The following is a 22,240-nucleotide window of genomic DNA, read 5'->3' on the forward strand; positions in this document are numbered from 1 at the left end:
GGCATATTCTGCTCCCCTTCAACAAGAATATGTTAAACTTGAGAATGACAAGAGACCACCATCTATCTTTAATAAAACAAGAGACATTATCAGGAGTTAAAGGGAATACCCAGTGCCGTGTATGACCCGGGTGATGGGTGAAGGTATTCTTCACCAACTGGATGAACTCATGGCCTTGGGAAAGAGGTATATATAAGATAAAGTCCTAAGTGATGGATCAAGGAGATAGCTAGGGACTATTTTAAGACCGATAGTTCTCAGGTAGTCCTTCCTTGAGGGATGTCTTATATTTTTTTATGAGATGATCAGTCAAGTATAGCCACAAGAGGAGACAGAGAGACTCGGGAAAGTTATTATACTCATGAATTCTAGAGACAGGAGGCACAGCATGCCACACAGGGCCACATGGAAGAACACCAGAGAGGTCAGGAGACAGAAGACCGGTGGGAACAGAAGGTTTAGGCCAGAGCCTTTGTTGGGACTTCCAGGGGGAAAGGCCAGGCGGGACAAGGTAAACAGTTTAGGATTGGCTAGTGTGAATGATTTCATTGAGCTCTAACCTATAGAGATGGTCCCTAGTTGCCTGGTAGCCATCTCAGGAAAGAGGAATATTGCCTTCTGGAGTGTATGGGCCAAATAGAGGAGGTATGGCTTTGGATTGGTTAGTGTGCATATCAAGGGCATGCTGAGTCCTTGCCATCTCTAAGAATTGGCTAGCCCCAGGAGGGTCAGCTTCTCCCCAGCCAGAAAGGTTTTATAAAGTGTCAAAACAAGATAATATACAAAAAGAAAAAATATATATATATACAATACAGGGGACCCTACTCCACATCAATTGCCTATATTTACATGTAACATTAAATTTACATAAGAGTTGAGTTGGCTAATCGGCATGTTATATTTTGTTGACATTTAATTAAACGTTATTTACTTTGATTTTGCAGGAATTTGGCAATGGGGAGCTGGGTATTTTTGGGGTGTTTGTTTGCTTTTAGGTCTCAAACGGTTTTTAGACCCTTGAAAAACTCATTAGCCCTAGGGTAGCTCTGACTGCAGGCCATAACCTAGTCTATCAAATAGCCTGATGTCCTTAACCTGCCTTCACATTTTTCAGGACTGGTGGGTTGTGGTAACCCTCAACTTTTGATGAGTACCTTATGTGAAAATCGACACAGGAGGAACCATTTTAAAATAGAGCCAGAGTAGCCATTCCAGAGGAACTGCCTTGCTGATCTTGTTCCAAATCTTTGGACTGGGCCAAACCGCAGAAATCGAAATATAGTGATGTACACCTGAAATTTATACAATGTTGTAAACCTCAGTAAAAAAAAAAAAAAATCTTACCTCATCTTCCTCCTTTTCCCCATAGAAACTCTGAAACCCTTTCCTGTAATCAGGATACTATTTGAGTTTCTGTCTAAATCTGTGCTCCCTGAATTGCAATTCTTTGATCCCAAATAAACGCTTTGCCTCTTAAACTGTTTTCCATTTTTGAAGCTTGACACTTATCACCTCTGCACTCAGTAAGACCAGGCAAATTCTCTCTTGACTGTGTCATCCCCTGGGCTTCTGTGATACCAGGCATCAACTGACCTGATCCACCACAGAAGAGATGAAGCTGCCCGGCTCTGCATGGAATGAGCAGATATTTACTATTTGTCGTCCCCCAGGCAAGAGAGATTATGACCTGGTTGCAAGCAGTTTCAGCAGAATTAATGATTTGTAGATGAGCTTGACCTGTAGCCCAGTTTAAGATAATCAATCAATCAGAACAACATACATATCAAGTGCCTATTAAGTTTCAGATAATCTTCTAAGACAATAATGGACAAAACGAAACAGTACAAATCCTATAATTCTCTCTCATACACAGTGAAACTTCGTGAAAGAACAATTTCTGATTGTCGCTATTGATCCCCAATTCTTTACCGCCCGTTCATTCTTCAACCCAATGCATTCACCATTCCACTGAAGCCCTTATTATTTGCCTCCATACTGTTAAGCCAAATCAACACTTACCATCTTACCTCCCTCTAACCACTCCCTCTTTCTGAAAACTCCCAACTTCTTTGTCTCCATTTATGCCACTCCCTTGGTTTCCCTTTTTTCTCTGGATGTCTCTTCTGAGACTCATCTAGATTCTTTTTCCCTTCCTGCGCCTTACCTATCTGTGCTCCTCAGTTCTCCATCATTCTCATTCTATACACTTTCCCCCTTGGGCACATTATATATATACATGGATTCATTTAATAAAATATAAGGCTGATGATTATCAAATCTATTTTTTCCAACCCAGACTTCTATATACAAACATTTACTTGCTGTAACATGTCTCAACATAAACTAATTGTCTTTATCACTCTACTCTTTTTTTCTTCCTCTATTCACCATTAAGTCATTCTTCAAAGCGGAAACCTAAGAATTATCCTACAACCTCTTCCACAACTAATTAGCCAAAGGTAGATGCTGCTCCCTGGTGTTCAAAAGTCCTTCCCTTCCCCATGACTCCAGTCCTGCTTTATTTATTTATTTATTTATTATTTATTTGAGGAAGATTAGCCCTGAGCTAACTGCTGCCAATCCTCCTCTTTTTGCTGAGGAAGACTGGCCCTGAGCTAACACCAGTGCCCATCTTCCTCCACTTTATATGAGGGACGCCTACCCAGCATGGCATGCCAAGTGGTGCCATGTCCGCACCCGGGATCCCAACCAGCGAACCCCGGGCCACCGAAGCAGAACGTGCGCACCTAAGCGCTGCGCCGCCACCGGCCGGCCCCCAGGTTGTGCTTTAACGCCTTCATTCCTTTTATCCTTTTATGCCCTAACTGCAATACTATTTTAAGAAATCTTCCAGTCTCTAGTTGATCCTCTCTAATTCATCCTCTACAGTTGCTGTCAGAATGTTTCTAAACAACAAATTGGATCAAATTATCCCCCCTTTAAAAAAATCCTTTCAGATATTCTCCACAGCCTTCAGTTTAGAAATTGAACTCCTCAACTCCACACAGGGCTTTTCAGGGCAGGTTCCTGCTGATGGAGATCGACTTTATCTCCAGCCGCCTCCTCCTCCCCCCACAGTCAGTTACACCTCCTTAAATCTAAAGGTTTAGAGCACCGCTGTAAACCTCTCAGTCCTCCAACAGGCTGTTCTCTCTGCCGAGTGGATCCTTACCACTTTTCACTACTAACTTCTTTTAATTTAAGCAAGACAACTTGGAGAAAGCATGGAGGGAGCTTCTGGAAGGCTAGCAATGTTCTATTTCTTGGTCTTGGTGTTTGTCATGCGTTTATGAAAATACTCAAACTGTCACTTATGATTCATACGCTTTTTCCTATTTACATAATACTGCAGTTAAAAAATTATTTAAAACACAAAAAAATTAAGTTCCTGGGCAACCTGCTCTAGGAAGCCTTCTTTGAACCTTCAAACTCATTAAAATGACCTCCTCCGTGCATATGTCTGCATATTTGTGTCAGATTGGATGTAATTGTGAATTTTAGTCTTTGCCTCCTCTGGGAGCTTTTTAAGGAAAACTGTTGTTCCTCATTAACTCTGTGGCACTGGCACCTGCCATAGTGTTTGACAAAATAGTAGGTGCTCAAAAGATACGTGACAGAGAAACAATTAACTCCTCTCCCTCTGCTTGAGGGGAATATGGCCAGCCTGGCCACTCATAGTCACCAGAAAATGGAATTCGATTCCACAGAGTTTTGACATAGGGCTCTATTCCTAACAAAATCAACAACTTTTACCAGAAACTGAAGGGCTGAGCTAAGCCTGAGTAGAGGAGAACCAAGATGCAAATTTTGAGAATAGACATATAGATTCAAAGCCTAGAAGCACAGAGACTAGAACCGAGGTAATTAATTCAATGAGACTAGAGTTTAGAGCACATACATGGCAGAAATAAGCCAAAGGGGTCCTGGGTGCTGGTGAGAAGCACAAGCTGGTGTTGGGGCTTTGAGTTGAGAGTTTAAGTGCCGTCAGGAACGTAGCGGGGGTGGGTCACACTGGCTTATGGGACCAGGGATAGGAGAGGCAGCCAGTTAGGCAAGGGACTGGGTGAGACCAGAGGCTCAGATGCAATATATTCCTCTTAAGGACAACTATCATCAAGGAGCAAAGCTCTAGGCAGTGGAGAAACCAGGGGTTTCCTTTTAATTCATTCTTTCTTTGCAACCTATATGTCTAGTCATTGACCCCACCAAATTAAGCCTCTTATAAACTGTTTCTTGCTCACATTTCTAATTCCCACTGATATCATGGAAGTAGTAACATATTTTGATTAGTTGGGGCAGTTAAATTGTCCCTCTTTGGGACATTTGAAAAAATTGCCAATTAGCCATGAGGGTTAGGAATAAAAAGCAGAGATGTTAAGGGCACCCATGATGAGTTGCACGCAAGTTAAGGTATCAGGGAGCAGAAACTCTGAGTAAGCAGAGAGAGTCAGACAATAAGGGAGATGAACTCTTAGGGAGAAAAGGAGATGCTAAGAGAACAAAGGCCATGTAGTCCCTGAAAAAGAGACAGGAAAAAGTAGCCAACCACTAGAACCATCTCAGTTACAGACACTTTTCCAGTTAATGTCTCCATGTGGCTAATAAAATAAATCCCCTTTTTATAAGTAAATTGAGTTGATCTCTGTTATCTGCAACTGAACGAGCTATCCTAAGACAAGCGCCGACTTCAGAGTCACAGGTCCCTAAGTGTAAATCCACCTTGGCGAAGCTAACCCTGGGCTTGTACTGTAATGACTAGGTGAGGTCAAGGAGGCAAAGCAAGCAGCACCATGGCAGGCATGCAGGCTACACTCAAAGATGCTAACTCTGTGTGGTATGTGTTTCATGTGTCAACTTGGCTGGGCCCCAGTTATTCAATCAAACACTAATCTAGGTGTTGTTCTGAGATGTTTTGTAGATATGTCTAAAGTCCATAATCAGTTGACTGTATGTGTCTTAGATAATCTAGGTGGGCCCGAGTCAATTAGTTTAAAGGACTTAAGAACAGAATTGAGGCTTCCACAGAGACATTTCAGCTCAGAACTGACGCATCAGCTACGCTCTGCGATTCCAGCCTGCCCTTCCCGACAGCCTGCACTAGATTTCAGACTTGCTTTGCTACACACATGTGAGCCAAGTCCTTACTATACTTCTCTTACTGGTTCTTTCTCTAGTTGAACCCTGACTGATATACTCTCTTTCCTGCAGACTGCCTAACCCTCAAAAAGTGTGTCATAAATCACTGGTAGAAGAACGAAAATTTTTAGAGACAAAGAAAGACCCATGCTATCTCCTGGCTAGATTTACTTTACTGGAATTTTCTCAACTCCTGAAAGTGGTGGAAATATTCTATGTGTTAGTAAGTAAACACTAGAGAATATAAGATAATGAATTCCTATTGAGTCCTAAGTTTTAAATGATATTTTCTTCCATTTTAATTATTAGGTTTATAAGTTATACTTTTTTGCGGAAGTATATGGAGTAAAAAGTGAAAGTTCCTGGGGCCAGCCCAGTGGCGCAGCAGTTAAGTTCACACGTTCCACTTCGGCAGCCTGGGGTTCGCCGGTTCTGATCCTGGGTGCAGACATGGCACCGCTTGGCAAAAAGCCATGCTGTAGTAGGCATCCCACATACAAGGTAGAGGAAGACGGGCACGGATGTTAGCTCAGAGCCAATCTTACTCCACAAAAAGAGGAGGATTGGCAGAAGTCAGCTCAGGGCTAATCTTCCTCAAAAAAAAAAAGTGCAAGTTCATTTCCCCCAGCTTCTTCCTCTCATCCAGTTTTTCTCTGGAGATAACCACGGCTAATAGTTTGGATTGTATCTCTTCAGCTCTTTTGCTAAGCATATCTGTATATGTACATGTAAAAAAGGTCTATCTATACGCATGTATGCACATTAAAGCATGAATGAGATCAAGCTATACAAAATGTTTTAAAGCATTATTTTTCACTTAGCAACATGTTTTGGATATTTTTCTATGTCTCTCTCTATACATATATGTAGCCTTACATCATTCTTTTAAATTGCTGCATACTCTTACTAAGTATGGCTGTTTATAACATACTTACCATTTCACTATTGACCTTCAATTACTTTCAGTTTCTTTCTCCTACAATGTTGGAATAAATATTCTTGTATGTATAATCTTGGGTACACATATGAGAGATATTTCTACAGATTAGATTCTTAGAAATGGAATTGCTGCGTTAAAGAGGAAACATATTTAAAACACTGTATTTAGTTGACCCTCCCACCAAAGGTATATGGGATTGACTTTTTATCACAGTGCTATCATCAATCTTTAAAATACTTTTACTGACATCATAAAGATCACACCTGAGCCATTTATCACTCTATCTACAGGGATTTTTGGAAACATATTAATGCATTTTTTAAAACTTTTTGTCCAAAATCCAGGTAAATTTCAACCTCTTCTATCGATCCTTTATTGATTTATTCAACCGACAATAATCTATTTCTTCTACAAATCCAAAGCATTTGCTATTAACACATATTTGTCATTAAGTCATACAGCAACTTCACAAACTGCATTGTAATTGCATTGTTACTCAACTTCCTGACATTAGAATGACTAGGGAATTGTGGTCAAGACTATGGAAAGAATCCACAGTCAAATCAATCAGTGAGGAGATTAGTCGAATCCAATCAGGTAGTGAAGGAAGCTAGCTGCCACATGGTGGGGAGCGCCAGACTCCATCTACCCAAATCAAGTAACTAAAATTTGGTTGCTGAGAGTACTTGCGAGTCTCTCGTTGACAAATCAATCCTATAAAGGGGCTCATGGATCCCTTCTTACTCTAACAGAGTAAACCCAGAACGATGTAGTTCTCAGAGTCCTGTTCTGGTCTGGAATCTCTAACCCTCTGAGGAATAAGCAACTACATTATTGTCCCGAATTTTCAACCCATCTTAGGTATTAAATTCTATCATCTTGGGTAGATTAAATACTTTACAGCCCTATAAAGTTCTAGACTTAAATTTATAGATAATGAAGCAGATCAAACCATTTCTGTTAAAACTTTTGGTTTTAGTTCAGGATATAGTACGCAAATGTGATTTAAAGAACCTGACAGGGGCCGGCCTGGTGGCGCAGCGGTTAAATTCGCACGTTCCGCTTCTTGGCGGCCCGGGGTTGGCCGGTTCAGATCCCGGGTGTGGACATGGCAGTGCTTGGCAAAAGCCATGCTGTGGCAGGCGTCCCGCATATAAAGTAGGGGAAGATGGGCACGGATGTTAGCTCAGGGCCAGTCTTCCTCAGCGAAAAGAGGAGGATTGGTGGCAGATGTTAGCTCAGGGCTAATCTTCCTCAAAAAAAAAAAAAACAAAAAACAAACATGTAGTATTTTATTTTTTCCATATTCATGGATTGTCTTTCTGGCCGGAATGTAAGCTTCTTGAACACAGACCCTGTGCTCTTTTTTTAAAAAATATATCTCTCATGTTGGTCACAATGCTATGTGCCTAGGAGTTGATCAGTAAATATTAGGAAGAACAAATGATGATTAATAGATTCAGCATTTATTTCTCATGTAATTTTCCTAAAAACAACGATCATTATCACCACCACAGAATAATTCTTAGTGTAATGTAATAAGAGTTAGTGAACACAGAAACTATTACACTAGACTAAGTAAGAGATGTTGATAGTTCCAACTAAGGTGTGTCAATGGCCTCCAGCCAAGGACCGCGAAGAACAAACCTGTAGTTGAACAAGTTGGATTTGTACTCTTTTTTTTTTTTTAAGATTTTATTTTTCCTTTTTCTCCCAAAGCCCCCCAGTACATAGTTGTGTATTACTAGTTGTGGGTCCTGCTAGTTGTGGCATGTGGGACGCCACCTCAGCGTGGCTTAGATGAGTGGTGCCATGTCCGTGCCCAGGATTCGAACAGGTGAAACTCTGGGCCACTGAAGCAGAGCACGTGAACCTATCCACTCGGCCACGGGGCCAGCCTCTGGATTTGTACTCTTGCAGTGAGGGAGAACCCACATCGTGGGGAACCACAAGCTATGAAGTGTCTCCATAAGAAGGTATTTCTCTTACTGAGACATTTCATGGCTCTAAATTCAATTATAGAATGTGAGCTTTGGTTTGATGATGGGGGCGAGGCAGGGGGTCTAAGAAAATGGAGAATTGCTTTAGATTGGATATTGTGAGGGAGTGGCATCAATTCTATGACTGGATATGCCAATAAATCTTTAGGGAGGGCTGACTAGAACAAGGATAAAGCTGTAATTGGTAAAGAAGTAGCAGTCACTCACTTTAGCCTAGAAAGAGGGCATTTGGTATTTTGTGGGTAGCTTACACAACTTATCAAGGAGCTTTGCTTTCTATCATTTTGTCACAGTCTCAGAGTAATCTTGTCTGAGGTCAGTGTTCTATGAGATCGTTTACGTCCAACAGGAAAATACTATGGCCTGGCCGAATGTCAGGGCAGCCTTCAACTCTCAAGGGCTGCTTTTGTTTTTCTTGTTTTCTTTCTCAGGTCCTGGTAGAGGAGATAAAGAAAAGTAAGTAAATTCACGAGATGTGTAGCATATGAAGCTTACAGGACTGGATATGGAGGCGGAGGGTGATGTCAGGGGTGATTTCTAGGTTTCTGTCTTGCAAGCAGGGAGGATAGCAATTTTGTTCACTAAAATAGAACCAGCTTTGTGTTATCTTCCAACTTAACACCAAAAACATACGAAAAGTTAACATTATCATAGGCATTTGACAGATGAGAAATTAAGCCTTTACAGAGGTTAAATACCTTGCCCACTGTTGCATGGAATCAGAAGTCAGATTCAGCTTCGCCTGACTCCAAAGACATATTTACTTTAAAAAAATTATGATAAAATTCATGTTTATGTGAATTTTAACCATTTTAAGTATCCAGTTCATTGGTTTTTAGTACATTCACAGCGTTTTGCAACCATTACCACTTGAATTCTAGAACATTTTCATCACTCCAAAAAGAAACTCCATACCCATTAAGTAACTATTCCCCATTCTCTTCTCCCTCTAGCCCCTGGTAAGGACTGATCTTTTTGTCTTTACGTATTTACCTATTTTGAGCATATCATGTAAATGGAATCATACAATATGTCGTGTTTTATGTCTGGTTTCTTTCACTTAGCACAATGTTTTCAAGGTTCATCCGTGTTGTAGCATGTATCAGCACTTCATTCCTTCTTATGACTGAATAAGTGCCATCGTATGGATATATCACATTTGTATATCCATTCATCAGTTGATGGATATTTGAGTGTTTCCACTTTTTGGCTATTATGAATAATGCTGCTATGAATGTTCATGTTTAAGCTTTTGCTTGAACATGTATTTACTTATTTATTTATTTTTGAGGAAGATCAGCCCTGAGCTAACATCTGCTGCCAACCCTCCTCTTTTTGCTGAGGAAGACTGGCCCTGAGCTAACATCTGTGCCCATCTTCCTCTACTTCATATGTGGGATGCCTGCCACAGGATGGCTTGATAAGCAGTGCGTAGGTCTGCTCATGGGATCCGAACTGGTGAACCCTGGGCTGCCAAAGTGGAATGTGTGAACTAAACTGCTGTACCACTGGACAGGCCCCTGTATTTATTTTTTTAATTTATTTTTATTTTCATTTATTTTATTTTACTTTTTTGCTGAGAAAGATCTGCCCTGAGCTAACATCTATGCCAATCTTCCTCTATTTTGTATGTGGGTCACCACCATAGCACAGCCACCAACGAGTGGTATAGGTCCATGCCCTGGGGCTGCTGAAGCAAAGCATACCAAACTTAACATCTAGGCCCCTTGAACAATTTCTTTTTTAAAGGAAGATTGGCCCTGAGCTAACGTCTGTGTCCATCTTCCTCTACTTTGTATGTGGGACATCTGCCACAGCATGGCTTGATACAGCAGTACTCAGGTCCATGCCCGGGATCCAAACCAGCAAACCCCAGGCCACTGAAGCCGAGCATGCAAACTTAACAACTATGCTACCGGGCCAGCCCCCTCTTGAACATGTTTTTAATTCTATTGGATATATACTTAGGAATGGAATTGATGGGTCATACAATAATTCTATATCTAACTTTTGAAGAACCAGCAAATTGTTTTTCATAGCAGCTGCTCAATTTTACATTTCCACCAGCCGGTATAGGAAGGTTCCAATTTCTCCACATCTTTACCAACAATCATTATTACTGTATTTTGTGGTGGTTGTTTATAGCCATCCTAGTAGGTATGAGTGGTATCTCATTCTGTTCTTGATTTTCATTTCCCTAATGACCAAGGATGTTGAGCATCTTTTCATATGCTTATCAGCCATCTGTAAATCTTCCTCGGAGGAACGTCTATTCAAGTCTTTTGGTCATTTTTAAATTAGATTACTTTTTGTTATGAGTTGGAAGAGTTCTTTATATATTCTAGATAATAGACTCTTATCAGATATACCTGTAAACATTTTCTCCCATTCTGTGAGTTGTCTTTTTACCTTCTTATTACTGTCCTTTGATGCACAAAATTTTCTAATTTTGATGAAGTTTTCTTTTTTTTGTTGCTGTTGTTTCTTGTGCTTTTGGTGTCATATTTAAGAGACTGTTGTCATGTCCAAGGTCATGAAGACTTCCACCTCTGTTTCCTTCTACGGGTTTTATAGTTTCAGTTCTTTTTTTAAAAATTTATTTTTTTGAGGAAAATTAGCTCTGAGCTACTATCTGCCACCAATCCTCCTCTTTTTTGCTGAGGAAGACTGGCCCTGAGCTAACATCCATGCCCATCTTCCTCTACTTTACATGTGGGACGCCTGCCACAGCATGGCTTGACAAGTAGTGAGTAGGTCCACACCCGAGATCCAAACTGGTGAACCCCAGGCTGCTGAAGCGGAACGTGTGAACTTAGCTGCTGTGCAACCAGGCCAGCCCCTATAATTTTAGTTCTTACATGCAGGTATTTGATAAATTTTGAGTTACTTTTTGTAAATGGTATGTGGCAAAGGCCAAAATTCATTATTTTGCTTGTGGATATCCTGTCATCCCAGTACCATTTGTTGAAAAGACTATTTTTTCTCCCATTGAATGGATCTGGCATCCTTGTCAGAAATCAGCTGAACATAGGTGTATGGGCTGATTTTGGGACTCTCAAGTCTATTCCATCATACTGACTTTTTAATTTGACTTTTCGTAAATCACTTTTGGAATTATTTTACTTGGCATTTTTATCTCCAAAACTCACAAATCATTTTTTCAGTTGATTGAAACGAGCCAGAATCAAATTTGATGTTTGAAAAATTTACTGAAAGTCAAGAGAAGGGTTTCATAGCAATGTTATTACAATGTTAGCCTATGTTACAATTATATACTTTGCTATTAGAATCATTGCTAAAGGCATAACTTTATGAGACATCAGGAATCCATCTAACATATCAGAAAAGGAAATTATGACAATAAAAATATTAGACACTATATAGCATAATATAAAATATGAATGAATACATGAAGTAAGGATTTTTAACATTTAACTCTTTCAAAAACTTATGTACAGTAAGACTAAAACAATACAATTATGTATTCAACTTTTTCTGTGGATTGTTTACCTGCATTGCAAGGGTTGCAATCAAGGAGGACTGCTGGGACTAATAGGCACTCTCTGCCATGTTGGCTCCCTATATTTTGTTGGATAAAATGCTATCTCCTTGCAATACTCTGTCAATCCTTCCCTCCCAAATATTTTGTCACATTCTCTTATACAGTGAACATTTCGAGAGAAGCACCACATACATACAAAAAGTAGAAGATCTTTACCTGGTTGGCATTACTAGGGTTAAAAGATCCATTGGAAAGAATAGATTTTTCTCGGGGCCAACCCCGTGGCCGAGTGGTTAAGTTCACGTGCTCTGCTACAGCAGCCCAGGGTTTTGCTGGTTTGGATCCTGGGCATGGACATGGCACCACTCATCAGGCCACGTTGAGGCGGCGTCCCACATGCCACAACTAGAAGGACCCACAACTCGAATATCCAACTTTGAACTGGGGGTTTTGGGGATAAAAAGCAGAAAAAATAAAAAGAAGATTGGCAATAGTTGTTAGCTCAGATGCCAATCTTAAAAAAAAACCAATAGATTTTTCTCTTCTCAAAATTCAAGCAACTCCCTTCCAAACGTTCACTAATTATATGCAAAATTTGTGGTTGTGGTTTCTAAACTATGGACTTCGTTAAAAGGATCTGTGTTTCCAGACTTATTACTTGAGGCATCAACTCACTTTTAGAACATCCGCATATTCATTTTAAGATCCTTTGTTATGAAATAGCCTGAAGGTGACCATGCACATTCTATACCAAGAAAAAACCCTCTTACGTACAAACATAAAAACATGCCTCAGACAATGAAAACATACAGCACATGCTTGGATATTAATGCTTTGAAGAGAGGGTTTGGGGTTACAATCACCCAGATTCTCTCATTAGGAGGTTCTATAGATCATAAGTGAATCCCAAAGGAAAAGAATAGAAAAATCTATCACTAATACCATTGAAAACTCAGAATAAAGCAAATAATAAAAGATAGTGATTATAAAAACACTTGACCCTCTCATCATGCTTTTAAGGATTTACCTTCTGCTTTCTCCCTGCCTAAAAGTCATGGAACATCTGACACTTTAAGTGCTCCCAAGCCCTGCAGTTCTAGCGTTTCACGGTAGGGGGCGTCGTTGCATTAAAACAGCCCCAGTTGTTGCAGCATCATCCTGGTGGGCCTGTGTTCCCCCTCTATTTTCAAGAGATACATATATATATATATATTATAAAGCCATATATATGAATATTTTTTCTCTAAACTCTAAGAAAGTGAGAGTTGAAGAAAAACAGCGTTCTTGAAGGGATGTTCTTTCATTCACTATCTTCAGAGATACTTCATTGTATGTGACATTCTTGGAGGTTGGTGTCAAAGTCCCAAAGTGCGAAATGCATCTCGTAAGTCATCCACCTCATATAGGGGCTGTAGAGAAGGAGAGAAATAAACTGAGTGGATGACTGTGTAACATTTTGGAAAAAAGTAAGTTGGGAAGGAGAGGGAAGAGGAGAGGAAGAATTCTACCAAGAGGGAAACACAATCCTGAGGAAGTCGAACAGAAAGCCGACAAACGAAAGAAAGACAGGAGAAGGGAAAGGAATCATAGCAGAGGGCTCTGAATTGTGAAAGAGCAGAAGAGTAAACTCAACTGTAAGAAAAATGACAACAAAAAAGACAGAGAAAATAAGGCTTTCATCAGAGGAAAAATAAGGAGAGAGTGATAAATACACACACACACACACAAATATACGAAAACGTAAGAAATATAAGAAAAGAAAATATAAGCAACTCGAGGAAAAGATGACTTTGGAGAGAGGAAGAATGAGAAGCATTCTTACCAAAAGGATGCGTCGAAGCTGTCTGGATAGTCGGACCGAATTTTCATGCAGCCCCTCCCAAGCTTTGAAAGTTCTTTCACGATTTTCCACAAAAGTATTCCAGCAATAAAAATAATCTTTAAAAAAGGAGGGGGGAGGGGTAAAAGATAAGTCAGATCCCAGATCAAGAGGAAAGAAAGAAAACCCCAGGCCCCTTTAAATTCTCGTTTCCCCCAAACCCTCGTGTCCAAGCCATTAATTCTTTTCCTCCAATTCTGGTTGATAATTTTTGGCTCCAGGGGTGAGCTAGAACCCTCGTACCATTCTATCCCCTTAATTTCCTCCCTGACTCTTTTCCATCTGAATTGCAGTCCAGAATGAGAGCTGCTGCACTGAGCCTGCGCAGAAAAGGGTCCCCTGCTCACCTTTGAAGGTCATGATTGCGATTTGGACCCCAGCGCGGTGGAGCCGCCGCAGCCCCTCGGGCTCAGCCTTACGGTCCTCGCAGAAGTAGAGGCGCGCGGCGAAAATCCTCAGGCTGAGGTTGGGGTACCCTCTTAGAAAGTCGGCCACGTGTCGGGCGCAGTCGTAGCAGGGGCTCCAAGAGGTGAACCAGGTGACGCGGTAGCACCGGCCAGGGTCCAGGTCCCAGTCGGAGATGTAGCGCAGGAAGAGCAATTCCACGTGGCACCCGGACTGGGGAGAGAGCAGAGGGCTCAGCTGCTGTTTACTGATCTTTATTGTGGTGCTGGTAGCTTTACAGCCATTAATTCATCTCCCTCCCACAGTGCTCTTTTTTGGAGTGTCTGCGGTTTTCTCCTCATGTTTCAGAGAGGTTAAGCAACTCCCCGAAAGAGCACAGTGGTAAGTGGTGAGCCCAAACCCTTTGCACCCTTGGCCTTTCAGAGAGGAGAAAGGCTATGGATTTTCTGTGGAATGGGGAGGATGAAATCTGTTGTGTGGCTGAAGAAGCATCACGCTATCTCAGTAGAGATTTAATTTGTGCCTGTGAAGTTACCTTTTGCCCCTTTGAATTGAAGTAAAATGGCTTGGCAGCGGCTGTTGATGTAACATGGTGGAAATACACTGGACCACTAGGTGGAGGGAGGAAAATTTGTGGTTGGGAGGACTGGAATATGGTGAGGCGGACAGAGTGGGCATGGTAAGAGGCTAAGAGAGGCTGGTGTGGGCTAAGAGCAGGTAAATAAGGTGTCTGCTCCTTGTATGATCCCCGTAACTGTAATAACCACAATAGGGAGATGTAGCAAGTCCACTTAGTATTGCAGAAAAGTCATGAGTCCTGGAACCTGAAGACCTAGGTTCCATTTCCTGGCATCACCACTCATGTGACTTAGACAAGTTATCCAACTCTGGGATCTTCTAATTTCTTATCAGGAAAATAGGCTGGCATTCTGAGGATTAAATGACAGGGAAGTAAAGGGTTGGTGACAGCAAAGCCTTCTATAATTAGGATGTATCATATCGCCAAATAGGAAAGAGATTAGTATGTAAAACAATTGCAGCAAGATCATTTGTACAATGCAAATGGAGGCAAAGAAAACTGAATAGTAAAATAAGCAGTAAGCAATGAGTCAGACAACGTCATTCACTCGTGGATTCTTCCCTGGGCCTCCAAGACCAGATGTCGCCGCATGTTATGAGCGGGGGAATGTTCATTGGCAGAAGCTTCTGTAAACCCATCTGGATTTTGGTGAAGAAGTCTCTTGGAAATGTAATTCTCTGATCTTCTGGACGCTGAGAGATTGATTTCATTAATTAATGATTTGAAGCTTCCCTGAGTTTTCTGGGGCACGCCATGCTGAATTTATTCACTGGCCTAAGATCTATGTGAGCAACAGGGAATAGAAATCATTTGGAAAATAGAATTGAATCATTATTAATTTTTCCTGAATTTTTCTTCCTTAATTTTCAAAAATTCAAAAGCCTGTTTTTTGCATTTAAAATTTAGCTTGAATGAGCAGACAATGTTCCTCCAAGTCAAAAGGCTCCTCCCTTTGATTTCTCCCTTAATCTCAAAGGCAAATCGGATGCTGGGGAAAGGAGAGGAAAGTTTGGGGGCAGTTATTCTTGGCCTTGAAGCAAGATATGGCATTAATGTGCCCAGCACGATTGGGGAGGATATTAAATGACATCCTTTGGTGCATATCTATTATGGTTGCATGGACATGCAAAAAAGAAAAAAAACGGATTTGAGGACTCTAGTGGAAACATAAATGCGAAACAGGCTAAAAGTGATACCATCAGCAGGTGACTCGAAAGCGCCCCCAGCTTTTCACTGCCTGGGAAGCAAATGTTAGTGATACCTTGTTTCGAAGGTGACCAAAGTCCAGTGAAAAGGAGGTGGCACTGTCCCGCCGCTTCACCACATAGCACAGGTAGGTCTCGTGGCGGCCCTTAGCCCAGCGGACATTTTTGAAATGGTAAAGAAACTTCCTCTGCTTCATCAGGAGGCTGTGGATGAGAGGAGGGAGAAAAATGAAGGAGCACAGATCATTCTCTGGTCACTGCTGGCTTTCCTCCAGCTGTTGTCTTTTTTATTCTGTAATTACTTGGGCCAAACCAGAGAGAATGCTCTGGTTTCCTTTGCTGGATGCCTGAGACCTACTGAGCTTGGAATCTCTTATAAACCTCTTTTTATGCTTATATTTAAGATCAGTGGAGAGATAGAGAAACCCCAAAGCCATTCGAGCTCACAGGACAGTCTCCTCCCGTGGCTGTCTTCTCCGTGCTGGTAACTCGGAATTACAAACTTGTTCCTCAGTCCCATAATTATGTTTCCAGGTTTCCCCGCCAATCTCTACCCACATGTCCAATGTGTACTTCAAACTCAACATGGTCAAAACAGGATTCCTAAAGTGCCTTCTGTCCTGACTGGCCTGCCCGTCCTCCTGACTTTCCCATCTCAGGTAACCAGGCTAAAAGCTTCAGACCATTTTGATTCTTCTCCTTCTTCATTCTTCATATTTAATTAATGATGTAAATTTATTGATTTAAGCCTCCAAACATTTCTTGAATTTGCACCTGCTCTATTTCCTCTGTTCCCTGCTTCAGTCCAAGCCCTTATCTTCCTTCACGTTAGCTGTTGTCCTGGCCTCTTCACCGGGCTCTCTGCTTCCATTCCCTCCAAAATAACATTCTCCGTGCTGCACCAGAGGGATCTCACAGAAACCCAGGTGGACCGTGTCATTTCCATGCTGAAAAACCCCTAACGAGTCTCTTCTGCCCACAGGATGAACTTCAAACTCCTTAATATGATATTTAGGCCAGTTTTTACATTTGGACATCAATCTACATTTCTAGCCTCGTTTCCTGGTGCTTTTTCCCTCCCTTTCCCACCAATTCGGGTCCCTCTGCAGCAGATACTCACCCCGCCACTCCTTTCCTTCGGCTTTTTCTTCCCAGCCACCTTGCTCCCACACGTCCTCTCACTGAATGGTTCGCTAAGTTTTTCCACTGGGCAAACCCCACACATCCTTCAAAGCCTGACCACAGTTTCAACTCTTCTAGTAACACCTTTCTCGCTACCACTATCCCCAAACTTCTAGGCAAAAATCGAGCAATAACAGCAACAAAAACCCTCCTGTAGTTTCCCATTGTTCTCATTGGTCCCGCTTATCCCTGTCAAAGGGGTAGCTGTCCTCTGTTACAACTGATTGCTGACATCTCTGTTCCCCAACTAGACTTTCTGCATTTTGAGGTAGAAAGTGTCACCTTATGAGTAATGTTTTCGTTTTCAAAGTCTAAGAGCAATGTTTGACTGTTGTCAACTTAAGTACTACAAAAAAGTAGAAAGTTTTAAATTTTAAAATATTGAAGAATTTTAAAATTTAGAATCTCAGCGTCCAGTGATAATTAGACATAGTGTCCAATGATGATTACTGTTAAAAATCTTGTTTTTCATTCTGGTCTTTTTATAGGTGTATATTTACATGATTTTGATTATACAGATTTCATACGTAGTTTGGTACCCTGCTGCTTTTTTTGACTCGGCTCTCACCATGATCTAAATATTACGCTGTGTTGTGCACACGCGGGCACTGGTTGCTCTTCCTCTTTGTTTCCTGGCTCCCCGCACAGTGTCTTCCCTATCATAAGCACCAAATCAAATTGAATTTGTGGAAATACTCTCTACCAATCAAGTTTTTTACCGTTGTGAACATCACACAAGCTATAGAGTGTGGTTGATACGAAAGCACTAATAGTTTTGTCCTGAGTCTTTCCCACAAATGTATTTATCCAATTTGCGGAGATAATGCTGCCACCTAATGGCACTGGGCAGAAGTGCAAAGAACTTGTAAACGTAAAGACCTAGCCAAGGATTTGAATACGGTTTGCTGGCAAGAGAATTGAAACTTTTTTCACCTTTTTTTTTTTTTACATTGAGGTATAATTTACATATTTAAAATGTACAATTTAAATGTACATTTTAAATGTACAATTCTATGAATACTGGCAGATGTAAACACCCCAAACTGTTACCACAATCAGGATATAGAACATTCTTGGGGTACCCCGCCCCCCAAATTCCCTCATCCGCCTTTTCAGTCAATGCATCCTCTCTCCCCCAGGCAACCGCTCATCTGCTTTCTGCAGCTATAAGTTAACTGTTCACTTTCTAGAATTTCCTATGAATCATACATCATCTCTTCCTTTGTATCTGACTTTCACTTAGCATAATGGCTTTGAACTTCAGCTGTGCTGTTACATATATCACGAGTTTGTTCCTCTCTACTGCAAAGCAATATTCTATTGCACGGATATATAGTACATTTCATTTAGCGATTCACCTGTTGATGGACGTTTGGGTTGTTTCCACTTTGCGGCTAGTGTGAATAAAGCTTCTACGAACATTCATGCACCAGACTTCGTGTGCATGTATTTTGAGAATTGACATTTTAACATGCGATACATGTGATAGATCCTGAATTTAAAAGTTAGGTACCCAAATGTCAACTTTAGCAAGTAGATAAGCAAGGACACGAGTTTTTTATAGCTGTCTCATTTTAAATGTCCTGCTTCACACCCATGACGCTTATTGGAATACACTTTAAATCCTAAGGCAGAGAACTAGACTTATCACCAGTATACACATGTGTATAACAAGCAATATAAAAACGATTCAATCATATTTTAGAATTAAAAGTGTATATTTGGCAGGAATCTGGAATGGATGCTAGCAAGGATCTAATAATAATTGGCTTTATTTTGAATGACAATAATTTCCTATGTAATCACCGTAGCACCACCATCATTACTATTACTATTGTTACGTAATTAGTATACAATAATCCTTAACACATATAAATTGAATACTTAATAAGTGCTTAATAAATACTAAAGAGAAAGAAAAAAATTTTCTCCTTGGGACCCAGTGAGTTTTAAACAGACCAAGCACCATCTCTTACCGGTCAATTCCTTTTACACTTAACCTACCCTCCTGGGCTGTATGGATAAGAAGGTTGGGGACAGGAGGGACTGCATCAGGCACTGCGGGCCGTGTGGTGAGAACCTGTTACCGAAGAAAAAGTGTTCTGGGAGGATAGAAAAGGAAGTGACATAGGTAAAGAGATTCAGACGGACTTGACCTCCTGCCCTGCATGAAAATGCAGTTGTCCTTTCCTGTTTCTGTCAGAGGTTACGACAGTGAAGCGAATTGCATGATTGTGACCTGTTAATTAACTTTCTCGATCCATCGCTTCCTTCAGCTCTAGCTAGGAGCCTGTTTCCAGTACCTGTTCTCTTGGTTTCTCTTCTGGGTACAAAGGGCTTCGCAGAGGCAGTTTTTCAGGCCTGCAGGTTGACAGCTGCTCTGGACAGCTGTGCTCCCTGAGGCAGAACACTGCTGCATCCCCAGCAAGGCAGACCAGAGACAAATGGGTTAAAAATAAAAGTGACGAAGTCCTCTCCTGCTGTGTGCGTGCTGTCACTAATGCGCTCTGCAGATATTATTTTTCTTAATGATAATTATATATTTCCCTTTTTCTCCTGTTGCAATTTCATCTTTTCTCCTTTTTTGTCTTTCTCTGAATTTCAAATACTGATTTTACCTTTGCTTTGCATTTCATTATATACAAATATCTCCCCTGAACCCTTTACCTCTGACATGCCTTAGGTTAGTTTTCAAAATCTGGTTGTGAACTGAGCAGACATTTGACATTTTTGCCCTCAAGAAAGTTTTCTGAAGAAAACTTAATCTACTGTTAGAAATCTTAACTCTAGAGTGTAAATTCTTTGTAAAAGAATTAAATCGAGATAAAGTATATAGATTAGGTATGATTCTCATGCATTTGTATAATCATAAAAGTAGGAATAGAATAAGTTCTGTCATAATAACTTCATTGTTATAAACTGCATGTGAAGACATTATGAAAATCTTACAGAATATACCTTTAAAAAGTAAGTTAAGCCAAGTATGAAGAAATTGAAAGACTAAGTAAATAGTAAAAATGCCATGAACTGCCTAACAATTGGACCTATAACATTAAATAACTTGCTTGACTGAATTTTTCTCCTTATAATAGACACAATCATAGTGAGTTTCAAGCAATTAATTTTGAATATTGGCATTAAAAAATAATTTCCTTACTATGTAACTAAATTTTTCAGTACAGTCTCCCTAGGAAAGTTCATCTGCAAGTGCTTTTGTAATTGAATATTTACAAAATTATGATTGCACTTACCACTACTGTTTTTAGTATAGTATAGTACTGCTGTTCCCTTTTCCTGATTTGAGTCTCAAAAGCATTTGATGTATTAATAATATTACCATGAACCAGTTCTAAGTGCAGTCCAATGTCAGGAAGAGTCAATACAGGGTGCATAAAAGTTCTTTTGAAAATGGAAAAGAGAGGATGTAAGATCTGAACATGTAAGCAGACAGCATGTAAGATCTGAATAGATGAGACAGATCCAGAAAAATAAGTGTGCATATTGACCAAGCAGATCTTGTGAGTCAGAGAGTGACAGGAGAGAAAGGGATAGCCCCTAATCTCATTCCTCAGATTTGCTCTGGGAGAAAAGCCAGGGTGACTGCCCATGAGAAGAGTGCTTTACCTGTCCATGGTGGAATCCAGGGTGTCTTTCTTGCCTCCCTGAAGGACTCAGGCCAAGGAAAGCTTGCCTCAAGCACTGCTGCTTCACTGACTGTCTGACAATGCGCTGGCCCCTACATTCAAATTTGAGCTTGCCCTTCTGGGCTCCTCCCCCCACAGCATCACCACCACCAGGTACCCCACCAGCCTTCCTCCTGTTTGGGTTCAGTAAAGATGGGCGGGGCTGTCACAGGCAGAGTCAGATGGCTGAGGGCCACACTCTGCTTAATGTATAGGTTCCTTTAGGGCTGCTTCTCTAAAAATGCAGTCCATGCCCCACAGGTAACAAAGATCAGGAGTCAGTAGCAGTAGAAACTTTGTAAATTGTAATCACGGTAAGAAATAATATCTTTAATTTTGAAAGCATAATAATAATAATAATAGTAATATTGATTTAAATAGCATCTTGTGTTCCGTGAGCTGAAATCATCTATTCCCTCCTTTAATTACACAATATCTCTGAATCTCAATGGAGACCAGAACTAACAGCTCCTTCTTTGTGGTTGAGCAAGGAAACTCAGTTATACGGGACTTAGAACATAGAAATTTTGCCTCTCAAACCACTGACTTTCTTTTCTTTCTGATGCATTACAAGAATTGCTAGAAAACAAGATGATTACACCAGTTATTTATGCATAAGCCATCTTTTCCACGAAAGCTATATATTAATTTGAAGTCAGAAGCAGCAGCATCCCAAACAATAAAAAAAATGTTTATTTCATCAGGCAGAAGCAGCATCTGAATGACTGCATCAAACTTGGAAAACAGGTTGGGCTTTTCAAATAAGAGGCTTTAAGTTCCTGATCTCATACAACTTGGTCTATTAAAGATTTTGCTTCTCTCTCCTACCTCAGTCCACATGCAATCTATTTATTCATTCAATAGAAACTTGATACCTACTGCATGATAGAAACTGTGCCAGGTGCTGGGGATACAATGGTGAGCAAAGCAGCTAGGGTCCCTGCTCTCTCTTCCTGCCTCAAGGCTTTAAGTACCATCTATGCATTGATGTTTCCCAAATCTATGGTTCTAGCTTGGACCTCTCCCTTGAACTCAAGGCAAGTGTGTCCAACTTCTGCCTCAGCATGTCCATTTGGATGTTTGATGGGGATGTTTAGGCATCTCAAACATGCCTAAAAGTGAGCACCCAACACATAACCAGCTTCTCTTGCCGTCCTCCTTATCTCAATGGCAATGTCATTCTTCCCATTGCTCAGGTCAATCTGACAGTTTTCTTTTGATTCCTCTCTTCCTTTTAAGTTCTGTGTCCAATCCTTTAGCAAATCTTGTTAACTCTATTTACAGAATAAATCCAGGAACTGACCACTTCACGACCTCCAGGTCCAAGCAACCTGCGTTTTGCATTTAGGCACCCACCTGGTCTTCCTGCTTTCATTCTTCTTCAGTTACAGTCTCTTCTCCACACAGCAATCAGAGTAATCCCTTTGAAACATTTTAGATCATGTCATTTCTCTGTCAAAATGCTCCTTGGCTCCTCGCTCTCTCAGTAATAGCCTGTATCCTTATAATGGCTCACAAGACCCTCTGTCACCTGCCCCTGCCTTCCTCTCTGACCTCTTCACCTTCCACTGTCTCTCTCGTTCATGCAAAGAACACACACTCCAGCCTCTGCCTTTGCACTGGCTGTTCCCGCTGCCTGGAATGTTCTTTCCCTCTATGTCATTATGGCTTGATCCCTTATTGTATGTCTTTACTCAAATACTCCTTTGCAGTTGACTCTTTTCCTGG

The 22,240-nt window shown here is 40.8% G+C and overlaps 2 protein-coding genes across 3 annotated transcripts in view; one reads left to right on the forward strand and one right to left on the reverse strand.

The window, feature by feature from the left end:
* APOBEC1 (apolipoprotein B mRNA editing enzyme catalytic subunit 1) overlaps positions 1-22,240 on the forward strand; it is a 69,917-nt gene that overhangs the window by 28,926 nt on the left and 18,751 nt on the right. The window lies entirely within an intron of this gene.
* Positions 12,823-20,582, reverse strand: AICDA (activation induced cytidine deaminase). Its single transcript, XM_014850972.3, has 5 exons — positions 20,454-20,582; positions 15,704-15,851; positions 13,805-14,075; positions 13,401-13,516; positions 12,823-12,987 (listed from the first exon to the last, which is right to left on the reverse strand). Exons 1-5 carry the CDS (start codon positions 20,459-20,461, stop codon positions 12,934-12,936), a joined length of 597 nt encoding a protein of 198 aa, XP_014706458.1. The 5' UTR covers positions 20,462-20,582; the 3' UTR covers positions 12,823-12,933.

The sequence above is a fragment of the Equus asinus genome, chromosome 22, assembly GCF_041296235.1.
Source record: "Equus asinus isolate D_3611 breed Donkey chromosome 22, EquAss-T2T_v2, whole genome shotgun sequence".
Classification (NCBI taxonomy): Eukaryota; Metazoa; Chordata; class Mammalia; order Perissodactyla; family Equidae; genus Equus; species Equus asinus.